The following is an 18,355-nucleotide window of genomic DNA, read 5'->3' as shown; positions in this document are numbered from 1 at the left end:
ATATATATATATATATATATATATATATAAAAATTGAAAATAAGATAAAAGTAATATTATGATATTTGAACAAGTTACAACATAACTTAGCAAACAAAGAGAGACAAGACATTGCACTGTCACAGACTTTTATGTTATAGAAACCCAACCCAACAATTTATGGTACTGTATCTGATGCCTTTCATATGGCAGTAACGTTTTAATTTGTGCTCTGTTAAAATTGGGAATTTTTGGTACTTGTGTTTTTATTCTTGTACTCAAAACCAAGCATCTGAATCCACAGATCATTTGATGTATGAAATGGTTTCACCTTGAAAGTACTTTTATTTTTCGAAAGCAGAAAATTTCCTAAAAAATAAATATATAAAATTTCAAAATTAAAGGTTGTTGTAGTGAATTTGTTTTGTTTTGGTGGGAAAAATGATTTTATTTTTCAACATTATTTATATGTTTGGTGGTGTATAAATTAGCTCTAATAGCCCAAGTGTGGCATAAGTTTTACTGCAGTGTCAGTAGTTGTTGATGGTGAATATCAAGCTTTATAAAGTAAGCTTCAGTTTTTTTGTTAAATTTGAAATATTTACAGTTAGTAAAAACCTCTGTTCACAGTTGCCTGGTTTACTCTTGATCCCATGTCGTCTCATCCAGACATTGTATTATTGACCAATGAAAACCATACGGTAACATGTGATAGCTATGAACACAGGGTGGTTCTAGGAAATATTGGGTTTTCTCGTGGTGTTCACTACTGGGAGTTTACCATGGACAGACTTGGAAATAATACTGATCCTGCTTTTGGAATAGCTCGATTTGATGTGGCTAAAGATTTGATGCTAGGTAAGCTGAGCTAACGGAGAAGCATTCATAGCATTTTCTATACTAAATACTACATACCATGTATTATAGAATTGAATGGAACCTAATTGCAATTTTATCACATTCACTAAAAATTATTTCAATTTAAAGTTTCTGAAATCTGACAAAAAGAACTTAACTGTGGAGTTTTTGATAATTATTGCTTTTTTTCTGTGAGCTAAAGATTAAGGTAGCTAAATCTAAAGTTGAATATAAAAAAAATTTATTATGTGTATGCTTTAGTATAATATCTTTTAGGCAGTGAAATTGTAGAGGAGAGATGCATTTGTGAATCCACTCAACATACACTTTATAATTGTATACAAAAAAAATTTCATTTGGTAATGAATATCATTTTTCAAATATAGTTTTAATTTTTCACTAACTCTTTAGATGCATGTATTTTTGAATTGTTCAAATTTTTTAATTATTCAACATATTGTATGAAAGTCAATGAGATGCTGTTGTAAGTGTAGAGTATGCAATAATTTTATGTTGCACAAAATCTTAAATTAAGGAAAGGGATAATATGAATAAAGATTAAGGATCAGAAGATCAGCTAAGTTATAGTTATTTCGTGTTTACATTCTTATAACAAACTTCTTAACTCTTTTAAAGTTTATGTTGACTCTCTACACATTATGTCACAACTTCTTTTTTAGGTAAAGATGATAAGGGTTGGAGTATGTACATTGACCACCAGAGGTCATGGTTTCTTCATGCTGATCACCATGACAACAGGACTGAAGGAGGAGTAAATACTGGATCTGTGGTAGGTGTTCTTCTGGATTTAGACAAGCACCAACTGAGTTTCTATGTAGATGATGTTCGTCGAGGTTCCGTGGCTTTTTCTGGTCTTCATGGTGTTTTCTTTCCTGCAGTCAGTGTCAACAGAAATGTGCAGGTTACTATCCACACAGCTTTGGACCTTCCCACAGAAACTAAGCCATATGATAGCACTTAGTTACAAGCCCAGAATTTGTGTCTCCACCAAGATATGGACAGTTTGTATGGTGGTGAAATTTGACTTTCAAAACTAAAAACTTTCTTGTATATTAACTAGCTAACTGTGTTTTAAAAGGAATATTGGTTAGTTAAAGTTAATAAGCCATCACTGCCAGAATTGTTTAAACATTTAGAAGACTTTCACAGGAAACTGAAATGATTAATTTACAACAATATCCACTTAGTTTGTCAAATAATGCTACAGAATTATAATGAGGAGGATTTATTCATTGGTAAGTTTGTAAAACTGATTTCTTTGAGGAAACAACCAATGATTAGAAAATTAACCATATTTTTTAAGGTTTACAGCAATGCTTTATGTATGAGGATTTCCAGGCTTCAGAGTAAAGCAAAGATCATGACAGCTCTTCCTATTGGATTAAGGCTTTCATTAGCATAGTTAGTTACCTCTAACTGTAATGATAGATAAAGGTATTAAGTCTTTTAGCATATGGTGTACTTATATGTTTTGTATCATTGGTAGTACATATTATCACAACAAATGCTGGTGTAATATCAGCAAAAACAAACTAAAACAGTACAGTTTACTACCAATATGTTCAGGTCAAGTAAATGGAAGATGTAATCTTACTTGATGAAAGTTGTGTTTATCAGATTTTTTATATCCTTGGTAAGACATAACTTGTAAACTAATTTGATGAAAATATTGATATCAAATTTTTTTATCTTAATAGAGCTAAAGAAAATTTCAGTAGAATCTCTGACCCTTAGTGAGTGTACTTTGTTTAGGTGATTTTTGACGCATATCAGTAAGTTGATTTTAGTACAGAATTTTAGTTTACATCCAGCTGGAATCTGGATGGTTTGACAGATTTTTGTGCTTATGTGATATTTTCTTGTTACTATGAATATACATATATATATTTTTTTTTAGTTCTGTCTTGCAGATAAAAAAAAAAGCCTATTCAAAGTAGCTGAGTAGTTTTGTATCCCATTTCAAATCCGACATGGTGCTGCTTGCTAGTATGCATGTGTTTTGGACTTTTCTTCTAATCTTATGCCCATATTCTCTTCTCTTTTTTTTTTTTTTATGGGAGTTCTGCATAAGTTTAATGGAACTTCATTTAAAAATAGCATTCTAACAAGCATTCTTCAAATTTTCTATATTTAACTGAATCAGCATCTAAGCCAGTGAACTTTAATGAAGGCTTCCTGAGACCAGTGTCCGTTGAACTGAAGCTAGTATGAAGTGAAATACTTTTTGTTGGGAGATCTGTCTTGGTGCATATAGCAAATATTAGCTTTGTCCTCTTTTTTTTTGTTGTTGTTGTTTTTTACCACCTACATTTTGCACCATTTTTTTCACACATAAGGTGTTTTTGATCAGATCTTTATTGTCATCAAATTGAAATGTCCTTCTAAATAAATGTTTGGCATGAAATGTAAAGTTTTTTTCTTTGTTTTGATTAATATGTTTTTTTTAGTCTATTATCAAGATACATGGTAGTGTTTTGTGCAGCCAAAACAACCTGCAGGACACACTGTGTTACTAACAGGAGTGATAGTTTAGCCATTTTCCACTGTAGGTAGCTCAGGCTGTGGTCATCCAAACTGTCATATATTTTCAGTGTATGTGCTCTACTGGACCCTTACTTTACATATCAATTTTCAAGGCAATCCATTAAGAAATACAAGAGATATAAAATCACCGATTTTGATTGCATTTTTTTCTCCTTTTTTTTTTTTTTTCTTTTCTTTATACTGAAAGTACAGAAGCTTTATTTGATAGCAAAACATAATTAACTTTTATGGTTTTTTTCAAGTTTGGTACATTGATAGATCTTTACAACCTACAATTAGGAGTCTCATTTGTTGTAAATATAAGCCACATGTGCTAAGTTATTCAACAAAAAACACTAAAATTTCATAAATTTTTGCACACACCTATGCAAGATGTCACAGGAGCTGTCGTCTCAAATTTTTACTATAGCTTCACCCAAGAGTAAAAGTTGACTTTTTTTTAGTTTTTTGTCATTCAAATTAAAGGCGGCTGATTTAGAGCAGCAAAACTACAGGGTGAAACCATGTGCAGATACATAAATATTGTTCAAGCCAAGCAAACTAGATTAGCAGTTCTAGCTCAAGTTTTAAAAAGAATCATATGGGTGGACAGTTATTATTCATTACCAACTTTTAAACACTGATTTGCTAAATTTTATAAAATTCTCCTAATTAAAGAGTGTTTAGCATCACGTGATGGTATCTTAAGCAATTAGCGTAAATAATAATGCTTGATACAGCTATACTGATGTGCATGGGGGGTGATGACAAGAAACTGTTAATCTATATTCCATGGCATTACTATAAAGGAAGTTATTAACACTCTGTTAGAGAGGAAAAACTACCACCATGTATTTTAAATAATCTGGTTGGTTCTATGAAGTATAGGCCTGTTTCAAATAATAGGATTGTGATCCTAAAGCTAACGATGGTTACTGTCAAGTGTCACTTACTTGCTGTGGTTTGTTGGTATGTATTGACAAAAAGTCATGATATCTAATCAAAAACTCCTTAGGTGTGAAAAAAGGTGTGGCCAAAAAAAGAACTGAGCATGTGACTTAAAGGAATGAAATCAAAATTAGTGGCCAAACTGGTAGCTACACTTATGGTATTGATAAGAATTTTACAGCAAATATTCATTAATTAGTTAACTAGACTGTGTATTTTGTTTTACCCACCATCATGCCCAAAGTTGAAAAAAAAACATGGCTTGGATAGCTCATGAATGATTATTTGCTGTAAAATTATCATCAATGCTATAAGTGTACCTATCAATTTTGATTTCATTCCTTTAAGTTGCATGGTCAATTCTTTTTTGGCTGCACCTTTTTTTTTCACACATCAGATCATATATAGATGTACCAAGTTAAAAGCACTGTTTGTAAAGTTTGATTTTGAAAAACTTTTTCATTGTGAAAAATCACTCTTGGGCAGTGTTCCTTCTAAGCTGCATGGCAGCACAACAACCAATCAAGTGCTGCACATTGCCTTGATACTGGTGCACATGAAAAAATTCATTCCCCACATGGATTGAAAAAATTAGAGGGAACGTTGCCTTTGGGTTCAATCCAAAAGTACTTGTATGTGTAATATGATAAAAAAAAATTACATAGTTCCATTTCAGGGTTTTAATATTCATTTTAAAGTAATATTTCATAAAAGTTTAAGGTTATTTGAGATTTCAAATTACTGAAGAATTATTATTATAAACATGCACTAAATCAAAACATAATTTGATACACAAATTCTAGTCTTCACATGAAGTGTTGTTCCTATCATTTATGAAATCTGATTTAAATTTTCTTTTTCACTAGACTAACACTATTCACATTGGACCATATGACAGTATTGACTGCAAAACATTTTACCAGTAAGGTTGTTAGTAATAATGTATCTGTTGTTACTGCATGATCAAAAAACAATTGAAAACTTGTATTATGTATTAGTAGATACTATAATAATAACATATTAAGTCAAAGTAGATGATATCTGTGTTAGAATACATACAAATAACAATAATGTTGATTTGAAGTAATTGTTAACTGTACTACAATACTTACAAATATCAATAACATGTTCAGTTGAAGTAGTTGGTAACTGTACCACAATACTTACAAATATCAATAACATATTCAGTTGAAGTAGTTGGTAACTGTACTACAATATTTACAAATATAAATACCGTGTTCAGTTGAAGTAGTTGGTAACTGTACCACAATACTTACAAATATCAATAACATGGTGAGTTGAAGTAGTTGGTAACTGTACCACAATACTTACAAATATCAATAACATGGTGAGTTTAAGTAGTTGGTAACTGTACCACAATACTTACAAATATCAATAACATGGTGAGTTGAAGTAGTTGGTAACTGTACTACAATACTTACAAATATCAATAACACGTTCAGTTGAAGTAGTTGGTAACTGTACTACAATACTTACAAATATCAATAACACGTTCAGTTGAAGTAGTTGGTAACTGTACTACAATACTTACAAATATCAAGTAACACGTTCAGTTGAATTAGTTGGTAACTGTACTACAATACTTACAAATATCAATAACATGGTGAATTGAAGTAGTTGGTAACTGTACTACAATACTTTCAAATATCAATAACATGTTCAGTTGAAGTAGATATATTATAACATAAACTATAAAATATTCTAGCAAAATAAATACTGTTCCACGATAATTACAAATATTGATAACTTATCCTTTGTCACATTAGACACTGTGATAATTACACTGCATTTATTAAGCTGTGGATTTAACACTATATTTAGCTACCTGTTGTTTTATCACTATGTTTAAAGTATTATTACAGATTTGCATTGCTTGATTAGTGGTTATTTTGAAACTATTTATGTAGCTGTGTTTTTAATGGTGTTAAAAAAACCTGCTATTTTATCAGTGAGTTTTAACTAGCTATTAGTTTATAACTGTTTAGTTAGCTGCAGGGACATAGGGCAATTCCACAAGTTGATGGAGAACCAGAAAACTAGCTGCAACCACGATGGGGGAAAAAATAATCGTAGGTTACTGGAACTTGAAAAGTTTTAATATATTTTTAAATGAAACCTGGCTCTTCTTGAATTAACATTTGTTCAGTTGAATCTAAGATTTTTACCTCAATGTGCTTCTAAGTTGTTCAAGAAAATATGTATTAATGATTAACACCACTTAGTAGAATACAGTTGTGAGAAAAATCAAATGTATTGTCATGAATGCATAATTTTGAGCAATCATACATGATAAAATACACCAACAAGTTATATATCTGTCATATGAACTAAATTTCTCACTTCTTTGCAATTTAAACCTGCTGCTTGCTGAATAACTATGTTAAGAAGAAAACATTTACGAGTGATAAGAAACTTTCCTATTAGTAAATTACTACCTCGGCCAATGACAGTTACAATAAACATACATGATGAAGTAATATAAACAGAACTTGCATAATTGTAGCAGGCTGACTGGGAGAGTGAAAACATGCTAACATAGCATTCAGGAAATGGAACAGTTTTGGGAATAGATTCAAAAATATTGATAGTGCATGGCATACAGAGCTTTAGCACTACCATGCTAAACTCCTGGTTACATATGAGTTGATTGTGATGTATAACTAGCTGTGATTTTATCACTTTCTTAACTGTAATTTTATCACTTTGTTTAGCTAGGTGTGATTTTATCACTGTTTAGCTGTCTGTGGGTTTTATCACTGTTCACCTAGCTGCAGTTTTATCACTCATGTTTAGCTAGCTGTGGTTTTATTACTATGCTTAGCAATATGCAGTTTTTATCATTGTTAAGCTTGTTGATGTCGTATCACTGTTTAGTTACCTGTGGTTTTTATCACTGTGTTTAACATTTTGAGGTTTTATCACTATGTTTAGCAATCTGCAGTTTCTATCACTTCTAATCTTTTTGAGGTTTTATCACTGTGTTTAGCTAGTTATGGTTTTATAAATTGGTTTAACCATCTGTAGTGTTTATCACTGTGTTTTAGTAGCTGTGGTTTTATTACATTGTTTAGTGATTTGCAGTGTTTGAGGTCTTAATTATCATTGTTTAATTATCTGTGATTTTTATTGAAGTTTTATCACTGTGTTTAGCTAGTTATGGTTTTATATGTTTAGCTATCTGCAGTTTTCATCACTGTGTTTAACAATCTGTGGTTTTTATCACTGTGTTTAGCTAGTTGATGTTTTTATCACTGTTAACTAGATGTAGTAGTGTCACAATGTGGTTTTAACTGTGTTTAGCAGGTTGTGAATTTATTACTATATGTGCTTGGCTACAGATGTATCACAGATTAGTGTTTTTGCAACAATGTGAATTATTCAAAAGATTATCCTATATTTTTTGTTTGTGATAGATGTCACTACCTTAGTGATTTCAGTATCAGTAGAATTTTTATATATTGAAAAGCAGCTATTTTGAGCATGTGTGTTTACCTAACTTAAACCTAAGTTAGCATGTTCTGTAAATAAATAAAAAACCATTAACATAAGCTATCTTTTCATAAGCAGACTTAAGGAAATCCTTTGGAAAACATTTGTTAAAATCATATGAAATCAAACTACGGTACAAAGATTGTTTTATATTCAATAGTGACAGATATTTATTTAACTTGAGACTAGTTTAAGGTTTCTGTAAGCTCATGATAAAAAATGTCTCTGGAGCTATGTTGTTTCTTGTTTAAATAATGTATTTTCTCTATTCATGTAGGGTCAGAAAGGTTGGTAAATCACATTAAAAAACAAGAACTTTGATATATAGACCCGTCTCCATCAGAGGCAAAGGAAAAATTGTGCCTGTGGCTCTAATTGAAACAGGTCTGCCTGTCAAAAGCTCTAGGCTTTTATTGTTTTTTTTACAAGTTTATATTCGTTATCTATAGATAGTTTTCGTCAGACTGTAGAGAATTGGTTATTTTTTTTTTCCAATTAAAGATTATGTCTGGCATTTCTTAGGATTCTGTAGTACTTATAGAAAAAAAAAATGTTCAGACTGGGTGATAAAGCTCTTGTTCAGCAAAGTAGTGATAGTGTTGTCAGATAAGTGTTATTTTTTGTTCTCCAGTATTCATAAAGAAAGATTTAATCAAATCGAATCCACAACTTTTCCAGCTTTATCTCGCCATAATGTTTGGTTAGAATTGGAGACTATTTTGTCATTCTTCTACCTACCATTTAATTGGCCTAAAATGATGTGCAAACTTGCTGTACTCATATACCCCTGTCGGAGATATTGCCTCGGACCCTTTTAACGACTCTGTTGACCTAAAAGTCTAGCTACGACTTGTGTTTTCTGTTCAGATCAGTTTTAATCATTGCAGCTCATTGAGTCATTAAGGTATGGCCTTCCGGTGGCTCAGTGGTAAGACTGAAGGCTTATAGTGCGAAAAATCGAGTTTAGATACCCACGGTAAGCAGACCACAGACAGCCCATTCTGTAGCTTTGTGTTTGACATAAACATTAAATTATCATTCACTGACCTCTGATATCAAACTCTCACGGCAGATACTAATATTAATAATTGAGACACTGTATTTGATATGAATCGTCACCTGAACAGCCCTATTTTCCAGTAAATGATGAATGATCAGTAATCATTGTCAAATCCTTCGATAAAACTTAATAGTGGAAGAAGGTGTTACTACCAAACAGTATAACTATATTATGAAACCTAATAGTGGAAGAAGGTGTTACTACCCAACAGTATAACTATGTATTGAAACCTAATAGTGGAAGAAGGTGTTACTACCCAACAGTATAACTATGTATTGAAACCTAATAGTGGAAGAAGGTATTACTACCAAACAGTATAACTATATATTGTTACGCCTCCAGTCGTTACTTAATTTTCCGTAAATTCGTTCCCACGAAACTTTAGCGACACAAGTCCTTTCTTAGATAAAACTGGTTTATTCTTTCCGAATACAACTTTACCAATACACTTAATTTCAACAGTCGCTCTATAACAAACTAGAACGTCTCACGTGCTTGTGCTCGACAATACTCAATTACACACTCTCTGACTGCAGTTCAATTACTCATTACCTACACATTTTCTCGTCACGTTGTGACAATCTTATATATACCAAGCTACCCCCAATCTAGTAATCTCCCGAAGTTTCGAGAAAGAAGTGGCGTGATACTAGTCACGTGACCTCGCTGATGCAACAATATTGAAACGAATAGCGTGAATATTGGATACCATGTATTTGACGTCTGTACAGTGTTGTTTATATTGTAACATCTTACAACACTTTGCATTTCTGATTATACATGCTGTGCACATTAAGAAAAGTTAGCATGAAACTCTGAAAATGTACATTCCACAAAAAGGAGCTTATAAACAAGCGGGCTTTTTACCCAGATGGAATTTTACTGTTATGTCCCATCTTACTGTATCCTCTATAACTGCATCAACTAACGTAATGTTGTCGGAAAATGTCAATACAACAGATAATTTCTGTTAGTTTTCTATTTAACTTTCGCACTAACAAAAACTGAATTAAAAGTCTCTTGCACTTAGCGTATATTGTTGTTCTAATTAGAAAGGTAAGCGAATGCAATGTATGATAACCCGTATAACTTATAACAGTACGGTATTACTTTCTAAGCCTAAAACTAGGAGATGATTGCAAGTAAGGACAGCAAAAGAAAATCACAAGAACATGTGAACCTTGATTTCGACTTTCGTCAATGAAATATGTGATAGAATTAATTTAAAACGTTTACATTATTATTATTTTTTTTCTGAAGTAGTTTTACGGCTGTGAAGAAGTCTTGCTGGCAACGAAGGTCTTGAACAGAATACAGTGGTTGGCATGCTGATCTGTTGATTCAGGGTTCCGCGGTTCGTACTAAAATATCACTAAAAATTGTGCTGCGGTCTTTGGGGCCATGGGTGCGTTATAACAGTGACGGTCAAATCCCACTATTCGATTAGAGTAGCCCGCGAGTTGGCGGTGGGTCGCATTGACTAGCTGCCTTCTCTCTAGTCTATCACTTAAATATTAGGGACGGCTAGCGCAGATAATTCTCGAGTAGGCTTGTGTGAAGCTCAACAAATGTTTCAAAACAGATCAATTGAAAATTTGAAAAGAAGTAAAACTGTTACGGAAGATTGTGTACGTTACCGTTTTAGTCTTCACATGTATTTCAGGTTTTTAAAAAAATGTTATTCTTATTTTGTCACATACTCTTGTAAGCTGTTACAAGTTTCGTTTCGAAACTGTTAGATAGTTAATAAAGAGGGTATAACACACACGGTATTACTTTCTAAGTAAGGTGAATTTCAAGATTTCAATTTTTGGCTATCATATTTTCTTGCTGTACTGTTTCTAAAAATTGATCGTGTTTTTCGTGATATAAGTAATGTCCTTGTACAAGATAAACTTTAATAAGAAAACAGCGATTCTCTCATGTAAAGTTTTTCATTTACTTATTGTTATGTGCCTGTTACATTCACAATTTCAGATAACAGTATGTATAAGAATAACGAGAAAACACGAGAAGTATAATTAATAATCTAGTAAATATCAGTTTTATAGCCAGTCAATGAATATGGTGTTTTATATTAAAACGGAAATTCCTTGGCTTTAGAATAGTCCATTAAAATGTAAATAACGAAGCTTACCCACAGCTTTAGTATATTACACTTAACGCGTTAATTGTGGAGCTAGCTCTCGGCTCTAGTATATCAAACTAACATGTTAATTATGTAGCCCGCATTTGGCTTTCATGCATTAAATTAAAATGTTAATCATAAAAGTAGCCCATATAGCTTTAGTACATCGTCATGCAATATTAACAATGGGGTTCGCACATAGCTTGAAAACAGGTTGAGCCACAGTAAACCCAAATAAAAGCACTAGGATGTATTTATTTTAAGTCACTAGTGCCGGATTTAGAGAGGGTGTAACCCATGCAAATGCATAAGGTCCTCGAGTCCCAAAGAAGGGGGTCCTCTATTTTGAATCATCCTTGGAAGGGTTTTCAGTCATCGCAGTATCCCATACGGACCTCAAAGGATCTAAATCAGGCCCCGTATATCACACGTACATTGATGAGGTAGTTTCTAAAAATTATAAAAGGGAGACAGAAATTAGTAATACGTAAGTGTGTAACGTTTGCATATATATGTTACTTAAAATAATATGAATAAAGGAGGTTTGAATTTTAGATACGACTAAAGAGGAAGATGTGGTGAATTTTTGTATTACTATAAATAAGATCCCTCTTTGAACATCAGTCAAAAATATATACTGAGAAGACCAGAAACCGTGCATGTAACTAAGGTTGTAGTTTGGGAACACTGTTTCCAATTTTTGATTTGCTATAAATAAGATCCTTCTTTAAGCCTCAGTCAAAAATAAATACTGAGAAGATAAGAAACCGGGTACATAACTAAGGTTGTAGTTTGGGAACACTGTTTCCAATTTTTGTATTGTTATAAATAAGATCCCGCTTTTTGTTTCAGTCAAAAATAAACACTGAGAAGACAAGAAACCGGGTACGTAACTAAGGTTGTAGTTTGGGAACACTGTTTCCAATTTTTCCAACATTCTTAATAAGAACGATTCCTATATATTGATGAGTGACGTGTCACTACAGGTGAGGAGGAGGGGATATTTGAGACCCATATATTTGACTGACAATGAATTCTTGATTGCCGTAACGGTTAGTCTTACGGAGGGCAGATGTGTCAGTCGTTTTCAAGTCGGAAAGCAATTATCATACAAAAATACAAAATATGGCGAATAGCACCGCCAAGTGAAATACGTACACGAATATGAGAAAGTAAAATCACACCACGCACAAAACTGTAGCTAATAATGCCACAGGTTGCAAACTGGTCCGCCAGAAATTGGTTGCACAAGATAATTCAGAAAGTTGTTGTCTTTGTACATAATTAAAAACCACGAATGTAAACACCTTTTGAGAGAAAAACTGTGCGAAAAAATACCTTGTACCGGAAGGATGGAAGTTTGCTGTAACTTTGAAGATTACATTATGTTACCGACCACGAGTTTATGGGGAATTTCCAACACAGTATAGGTTGTTTGGTTGTTGAAATATATCATATTGACATAAAGTATACAAGACGAAATGTATACACTCAGCACGAAGAGAGGTTATGACTAGCATCACGACGCTCGTTAAAGTTCACAGCAATGTACATTGTTTGATGGGAAGACGATGTCTACTGACAGTGGAGAGTCTGTGAAAAGTTGTCGCAGATATTTGCAGAAGTCTGTTATATACGAAATTGTAGCGCTTGGCAGTAGTATTAATTAAGACAAATTGATTTCGAACGTCAATGGAAAAAAAATGTTAAAAGCAGTACAGGGAACGTCAATCTTATAAAACGCGACTATTCCTCCATCTTATGAGAAAAGAATAAAATAATATATTCGGTGATGCGTTAAAGCTTCAGTAAATTCGATACACCCTTTCACATACACGAGCTCGCATTGTCACATGATGTGAATATAGTTTCTAGTCAACTATATGGCCCAATTACGAATTCGAAGTAATGTTCTACAGCCCCCAACTCTAGTTTCCAGTATGAAATATATACCTGAAAATTCGTCGTATCAGTAGATGACCCTACTGCACACATATGACTCGTAGATACTATGCCATATCCAAACCAATGTTATAAGAGTTTGACGACATTTTCACATATAACTGATTGCTAGAAAAAATTTAACACTTTTTTGTGTTATTATTCAGTAAGTTAAAACTAATACTAAACGAAAAAGTTTTGGTCATTTTTAAATATTATCCATATACAGGCAGAAAAGGTGTTATGTCAGTCACGATTTTGTTCTTGAAATATAATCGCAATTAAAACCAAATAAAATTTTTTTGTTTTGTGAAAATATATATGAAACGACTTATACGAACTATACGACAGTAGTAAGCTTACTGACTTACAACGCTAAAATGCGGCGTTCGATTCTCTGTGGTAGACAAAATGCAGATAGCTTATTGTGTAGTTTTGCGCCAATACAAACAAGGAAAAAAAGGGACCATGGTAAAAAAACAAAAATATATTGAAGAGAGAAACGAAAATTTTTCCTTCAGTACAACCTGTTGATCAATTCTTATTCGTGTGCTATTTTTTCCAAACAAAAATTTGCTTCTTTCTAAAAATTTATTTTCAAAATCCCCTTTTATCATTATTATTATTTGACTGTTTTGTTTTTGGTTGGGCACGTGTGATATAGGCAGTGAACTATACAACTTTCCTAATTGCTAAATACACCAGTAGATGGCAGCATATATATAACTATTCAATGCTTTACTTGCAGACAAGCGTAATTTACCCTTTGTTAGGCATAAAAACCTTTTTATCTTGTTAGTAATTTGCATAATATCATAAGAATATGTATTTCAATTAAAAATCACTTATTAAGTTTGAAATCCCGCTTTGTTGAAACATATTAAAACTTGGTATGTTTAATATGTGTCTATCTGCGTAGGAGCTAACATTTAAATAAATTGAATATGATTATAAGAGCTCATAGTTGGCCAAGGAACTTTTTTTAGATCGTTAGCACACTTTCCAAATTTTCCTCTTTTCTTCCGTCGAACCGTCCATTTTATTTACGGTTGAGCTGTTGGTAACTACAGCTTTGAATGACCACTGTGGCAGGTAACCTTAGCCTGAGGTGTAACTAAGAAAGTTTATGACTATTTACATCCTGTTCACAAGGGCGTTAAATATACGAAACATTGTAATAAAATTTGATTTACATGAATAAAGATATATTGGTTTCTAGTTATACAAATTATCCTCCTTTCCTTACTTTAGGGCCTTATTAGACTCAAATTTTAAAATTACATTCAAATGGCCAAAATAGAATATTAGTTAAGGTAGCCTTAGTGTCACGACACCATAATATTCACTGTGGACAAATAAGGAAAAACCTATGTCAAATAAAAATGCTCTAACAGCCAGTAAAGTAAGTAAAATAAAAAGTGATTACAAACTGGATTCAAAGCAAAACTGAAAATAAAACACGGGATAATGAACTCAAAATAAATAAAATTTAACAAAACACGATGGTATTAAAAATTTATATTTACCATAAATCGAGTTATACAAAAATAAAACTCGAGATAGATATAATAAAATTAATTGAACAACATTAAAATTCGAGTTCAAGTCAAGATCAAACATAAATTGTATAGTAAGCTCAAAATTTCATAAAATTAAACATGAAACTGAAAATTCATGCATTAAAATTAAAATAAAATAGGCAAAGCTAAAAGTGCAATCTATAATCTTAAATAAGGTACAAAGTAAATCGTGTTGAAAAACAAAAATTCATAAAACTTAAAACTGGGTAAAATGTGAAATATTTAAAGCTTTACATATTCATGATTCGTGTACTTCCAAATCGTGCTCTGCGCTTTGAGACCGTGGATGTATGACAGTCAAGTCCCGCTATTTGAGTTGGCACTGAGTGTTGATGACTAGCTGTCTTCCTTCTAGTTTGTGAAGTTCAAAATTAAGGACAATTTGCGTAGGTAACCCTTAAGTAGCTTTGAGCGACTGATCCGAAACAAACTGAATATTTTATGAGGTAAACTCGAAATAGCACGATAAATTGAACAAAAGATGATAAATTGTGAATTTTATGTAGATAGAAAATGTAAAAATGTACATAATGAAACTGACCACTAATTAAACGCAAAGAAAAATAAAAAATCTTAGACATGGTACATAAACAAGAGTTACAAATCACTGTCACCCTTATAAACGAGCATTATCGAACTCAATTTTAAAACCATAAAGTGAAAGACATGTGAATTAAAACTTTAAATTTGTTATTGTTTAGAAATAGAGATAACACCATACAACTAGAAAGAAAGAAGGGATATGGAACTTAATACAAATAAACTCAAGTGTAACGTAGTGAAACTGGAAATTAAAGTAAAACAAAGTCCATCTGATTATAAAATACCAATGGAAATATAAAACCAAAAAAAGTATTGTGAGTTTGAATGCATCAAAAACAAATTAAAACTTTTTATAAGTTTCATATATATATATATATATATATTTGTATTTAGAGAATATAATTCTCCAGCAAAATACCAGAAGACTGTCGAGATGGGTTTCCACTGTTCGATTGAAATCTTGTGGAATACATCTTTAGCTTTCTGGAATCCCTATTTGGTTACAACCTGCTGGATTTATCTGTTTTCTTGAGTCAGTCTTTGGTTCTTGTTGTTAGGTTTTCAATGACGGTTCATTCTTACAAAAAGCCCTGACCACTGCCTACAAGAAGGCCTGGACATGGCAGTGCCAGCGCATCTCTTGATGTCTTCTTTAGTTAGATGCTCTGGGGTCGTACTATGGCTCCGGAGCCTGAAGCCGGAGTGAACCTGGCCAGTTTTTGAGCTGTGCTCTGGAGCCGGAGCTGAGCTGGGAGTACTGGAACCAGACTCATCAGTGTGTCTAGAGCATGGAGCCAGAGTGGAATTGAGAGTGCTCCAGAGTCTACAGCCAGAACTGAGGTGCTGGAGCTGCTCCATTAATTCGTGCTCTCCCAGTTAACTTTTGTGACATATTTTGGATAACTTGAATTAACAAGAGAAATAAGTTAAGCTCCCCAAATGTGGTTCCAGAATTATTTAATGGACTTTTACTATTTATATACTGTGCAAGGAGAGTATGCAGTATAAGTAAATAATATTTCACCTGTTGAAAAAGCTGTTCATTTATATTAATTGGTTAATAAAAATACCACAAAGGTCTTCTTAACTCATAGTTCTAATATATTAAACCTTTTTTTTGCATAAATAAGTTGTACTACTTTAATTACTAGCTTAGGAATTCGTGCTCAGTTTTAACTATACTGCTTTCTCTGGCAACTAGCACAATACGAAATAGCAACACAAATAAACCAAGTATTTTAAACAATTTATAAATTTGTTTTGAAGGGAAATTTTTTATAGGGCAATATGGAATTGTGTTATGCTGTATTTTACTATCTGTGGCATTATATCCAACTCTAGCTTTTTTTTACACTATTCCCTTCACTTTCGGAATTTAGAAAACGTATAGTATAATGAGAACCTTTTAATTATTTTCAGCTCTAATTTACTCAAAAAATACAAGTTACTTGTAAAATATTATAAGTAATATCTTACTATATCCCCTTTCTTTGAGATAAAAACAATTCAAAATATATAAGAAGCTAATTAATTTACTCAAGGGCTCAATTAAAAAACTGAAAGCTCAACTCCATGAAAACCTGAACTACAGGCGTATTCCTGATTGGAGGTATTGAAATTGGGATGGACAGAAATATAAAGATAGTGGATTACACTAAATATTATAAATAAATGTTTGATTAGTATGTTGATTTAATTGTGTTTTTAATGTGCTTTTATGTACTTAATCTTAAAGTAGTTTTAACATAAAAAGGTTCATTATTTTTCATTGATTTATGTTGTTCACACCGTTTTCTGTTTAGATAATTTAGTAATAAATAACTATTAATATATTCATGTCAATGTTGATTTTGTTGAAAACGGTAGGTGAAAAGTTCGTAAAAATAAATATATATAACTTTAAAATCAGATTTTACATCCCTCGTCCCTTCTGATGAAAATCCATTTAACCCTACGAACTGTCTTAATTCTAAATAATATCATAACAAAACCAGAAATAGTACTGTCCTAGTTAGCCATACGGTTATGTTGCTCTGAAGCCGAAGCTGAATCATTGTAGCCACTCCGGAGCATGAGCCAGCAAATCTATAACACTGCTAACCTTTCCCTGGGATAGTGGTTAAGGGCGTAGCCGGAAGAACGGCTGATAGCCTTGTCACTGCAGATACCATGTTAACATTCTAAGACGTAAAAATATCTACTTTTTTAGAACCTCTTCTCCTAACCATGTTAAGGTTGTGGATAAAGTGAACTAGGTAACGGTGGTTTGGTTATCTTCCTGGGCTGTGATACTTTAGACATTCCTGAATCGGTATCCTGAGCTCGCACAACAAAGGCTTAGATTCACTCTAAAATAAATGACTAGGCTGTTGTAACATTCTTGAAGTTACTGGAACCAAGAGTGAGTCTTCATCATAAAGTAGAGAAATATTCCTTTGCATTGGCACACTGGTAAGGCAGGATTAACACGATAGCCACTTTTCAAGACTCAGAGCTTTTTGTAGTAAAAGTCTGAAATGTAAAAAAGAAGAAAAAAACTCCAAGGCAACTCAGCCTCTTATAGGTCAGAAGTTCAGTTAGCAAAGAATAAAAGCAAAATGCCACAGACAGTCGGGTCATGACATGATTTTTTCTAATCCACGTGTAGTATTTGTGCCGCTCCTTAAAATATGAATGGCGAATACTCTCACCTCTCTATTTCAATAATGCAGTGCCCAAGAACCTGCAGAAACCTAATCCACTAGGGTTACGAGATAATACACATATATAACTATGTTAGCCAAACACTTCATTGCACCGTGTACCTGACAAGAGCCTCAATCATCTAACAGCCAATCAGCCATCTCACCATACACGTGAATGTCTTCCACCGTTATCTAGTTACTAAAGCAGAGATCCAGTTCAAAAGATGAAGGGATATGAGAGTTGCAAACTGTATCTTTTCATAAATTATTGAAATTCAGTTATCTACGTTACAAGCTGTGATCAATATGTCTAACTTTGGCGATTTCATGACTTGTTTTTCACAACACCAACTCGCCTTCTCTCAGGTTCTGACAAATTTCAGTGTAATTCCAAAAATAAGTAAATATTTTGCTTGGTTTCACCATTAAATTCAGGGTTATGTTTACGTGGTTAAAATACCACAACAAATGTAATTAACACAAAATACGTGCACAATACCTACCTTTGATGAATTCAAATTCGATGACGAGGAACCCACTTTGAGACTAATAATGGCTGGAGACGGCTTAAATGGGTAAT

General features: G+C 32.6%; 1 protein-coding gene across 3 annotated transcripts in view; it reads left to right on the top strand.

Moving 5' to 3' along the window:
* LOC106461628 (E3 ubiquitin-protein ligase TRIM9-like) overlaps positions 1-3,250 on the top strand; it is a 51,632-nt gene extending 48,382 nt beyond the window's left edge. For all 3 annotated transcript variants that reach the window (XM_022388635.1, XM_022388634.1, XM_022388636.1), the window contains 2 exons: positions 610-837; positions 1,518-3,250. In XM_022388635.1, coding sequence (XP_022244343.1) covers positions 610-837; positions 1,518-1,819 — 530 coding nt within the window. In that variant the 3' untranslated portion in view covers positions 1,820-3,250. The remainder of the gene's footprint in view (positions 1-609; positions 838-1,517) is intronic.
* The last annotated feature ends 15,105 nt before the right edge of the window (positions 3,251-18,355 follow it).

The sequence above is a fragment of the Limulus polyphemus genome, unplaced genomic scaffold (genome assembly GCF_000517525.1).
Source record: "Limulus polyphemus unplaced genomic scaffold, Limulus_polyphemus-2.1.2 Scaffold1001, whole genome shotgun sequence".
Classification (NCBI taxonomy): domain Eukaryota; kingdom Metazoa; phylum Arthropoda; class Merostomata; order Xiphosura; family Limulidae; genus Limulus; species Limulus polyphemus.
This window is presented reverse-complemented; position numbering and strand designations above follow the sequence as displayed.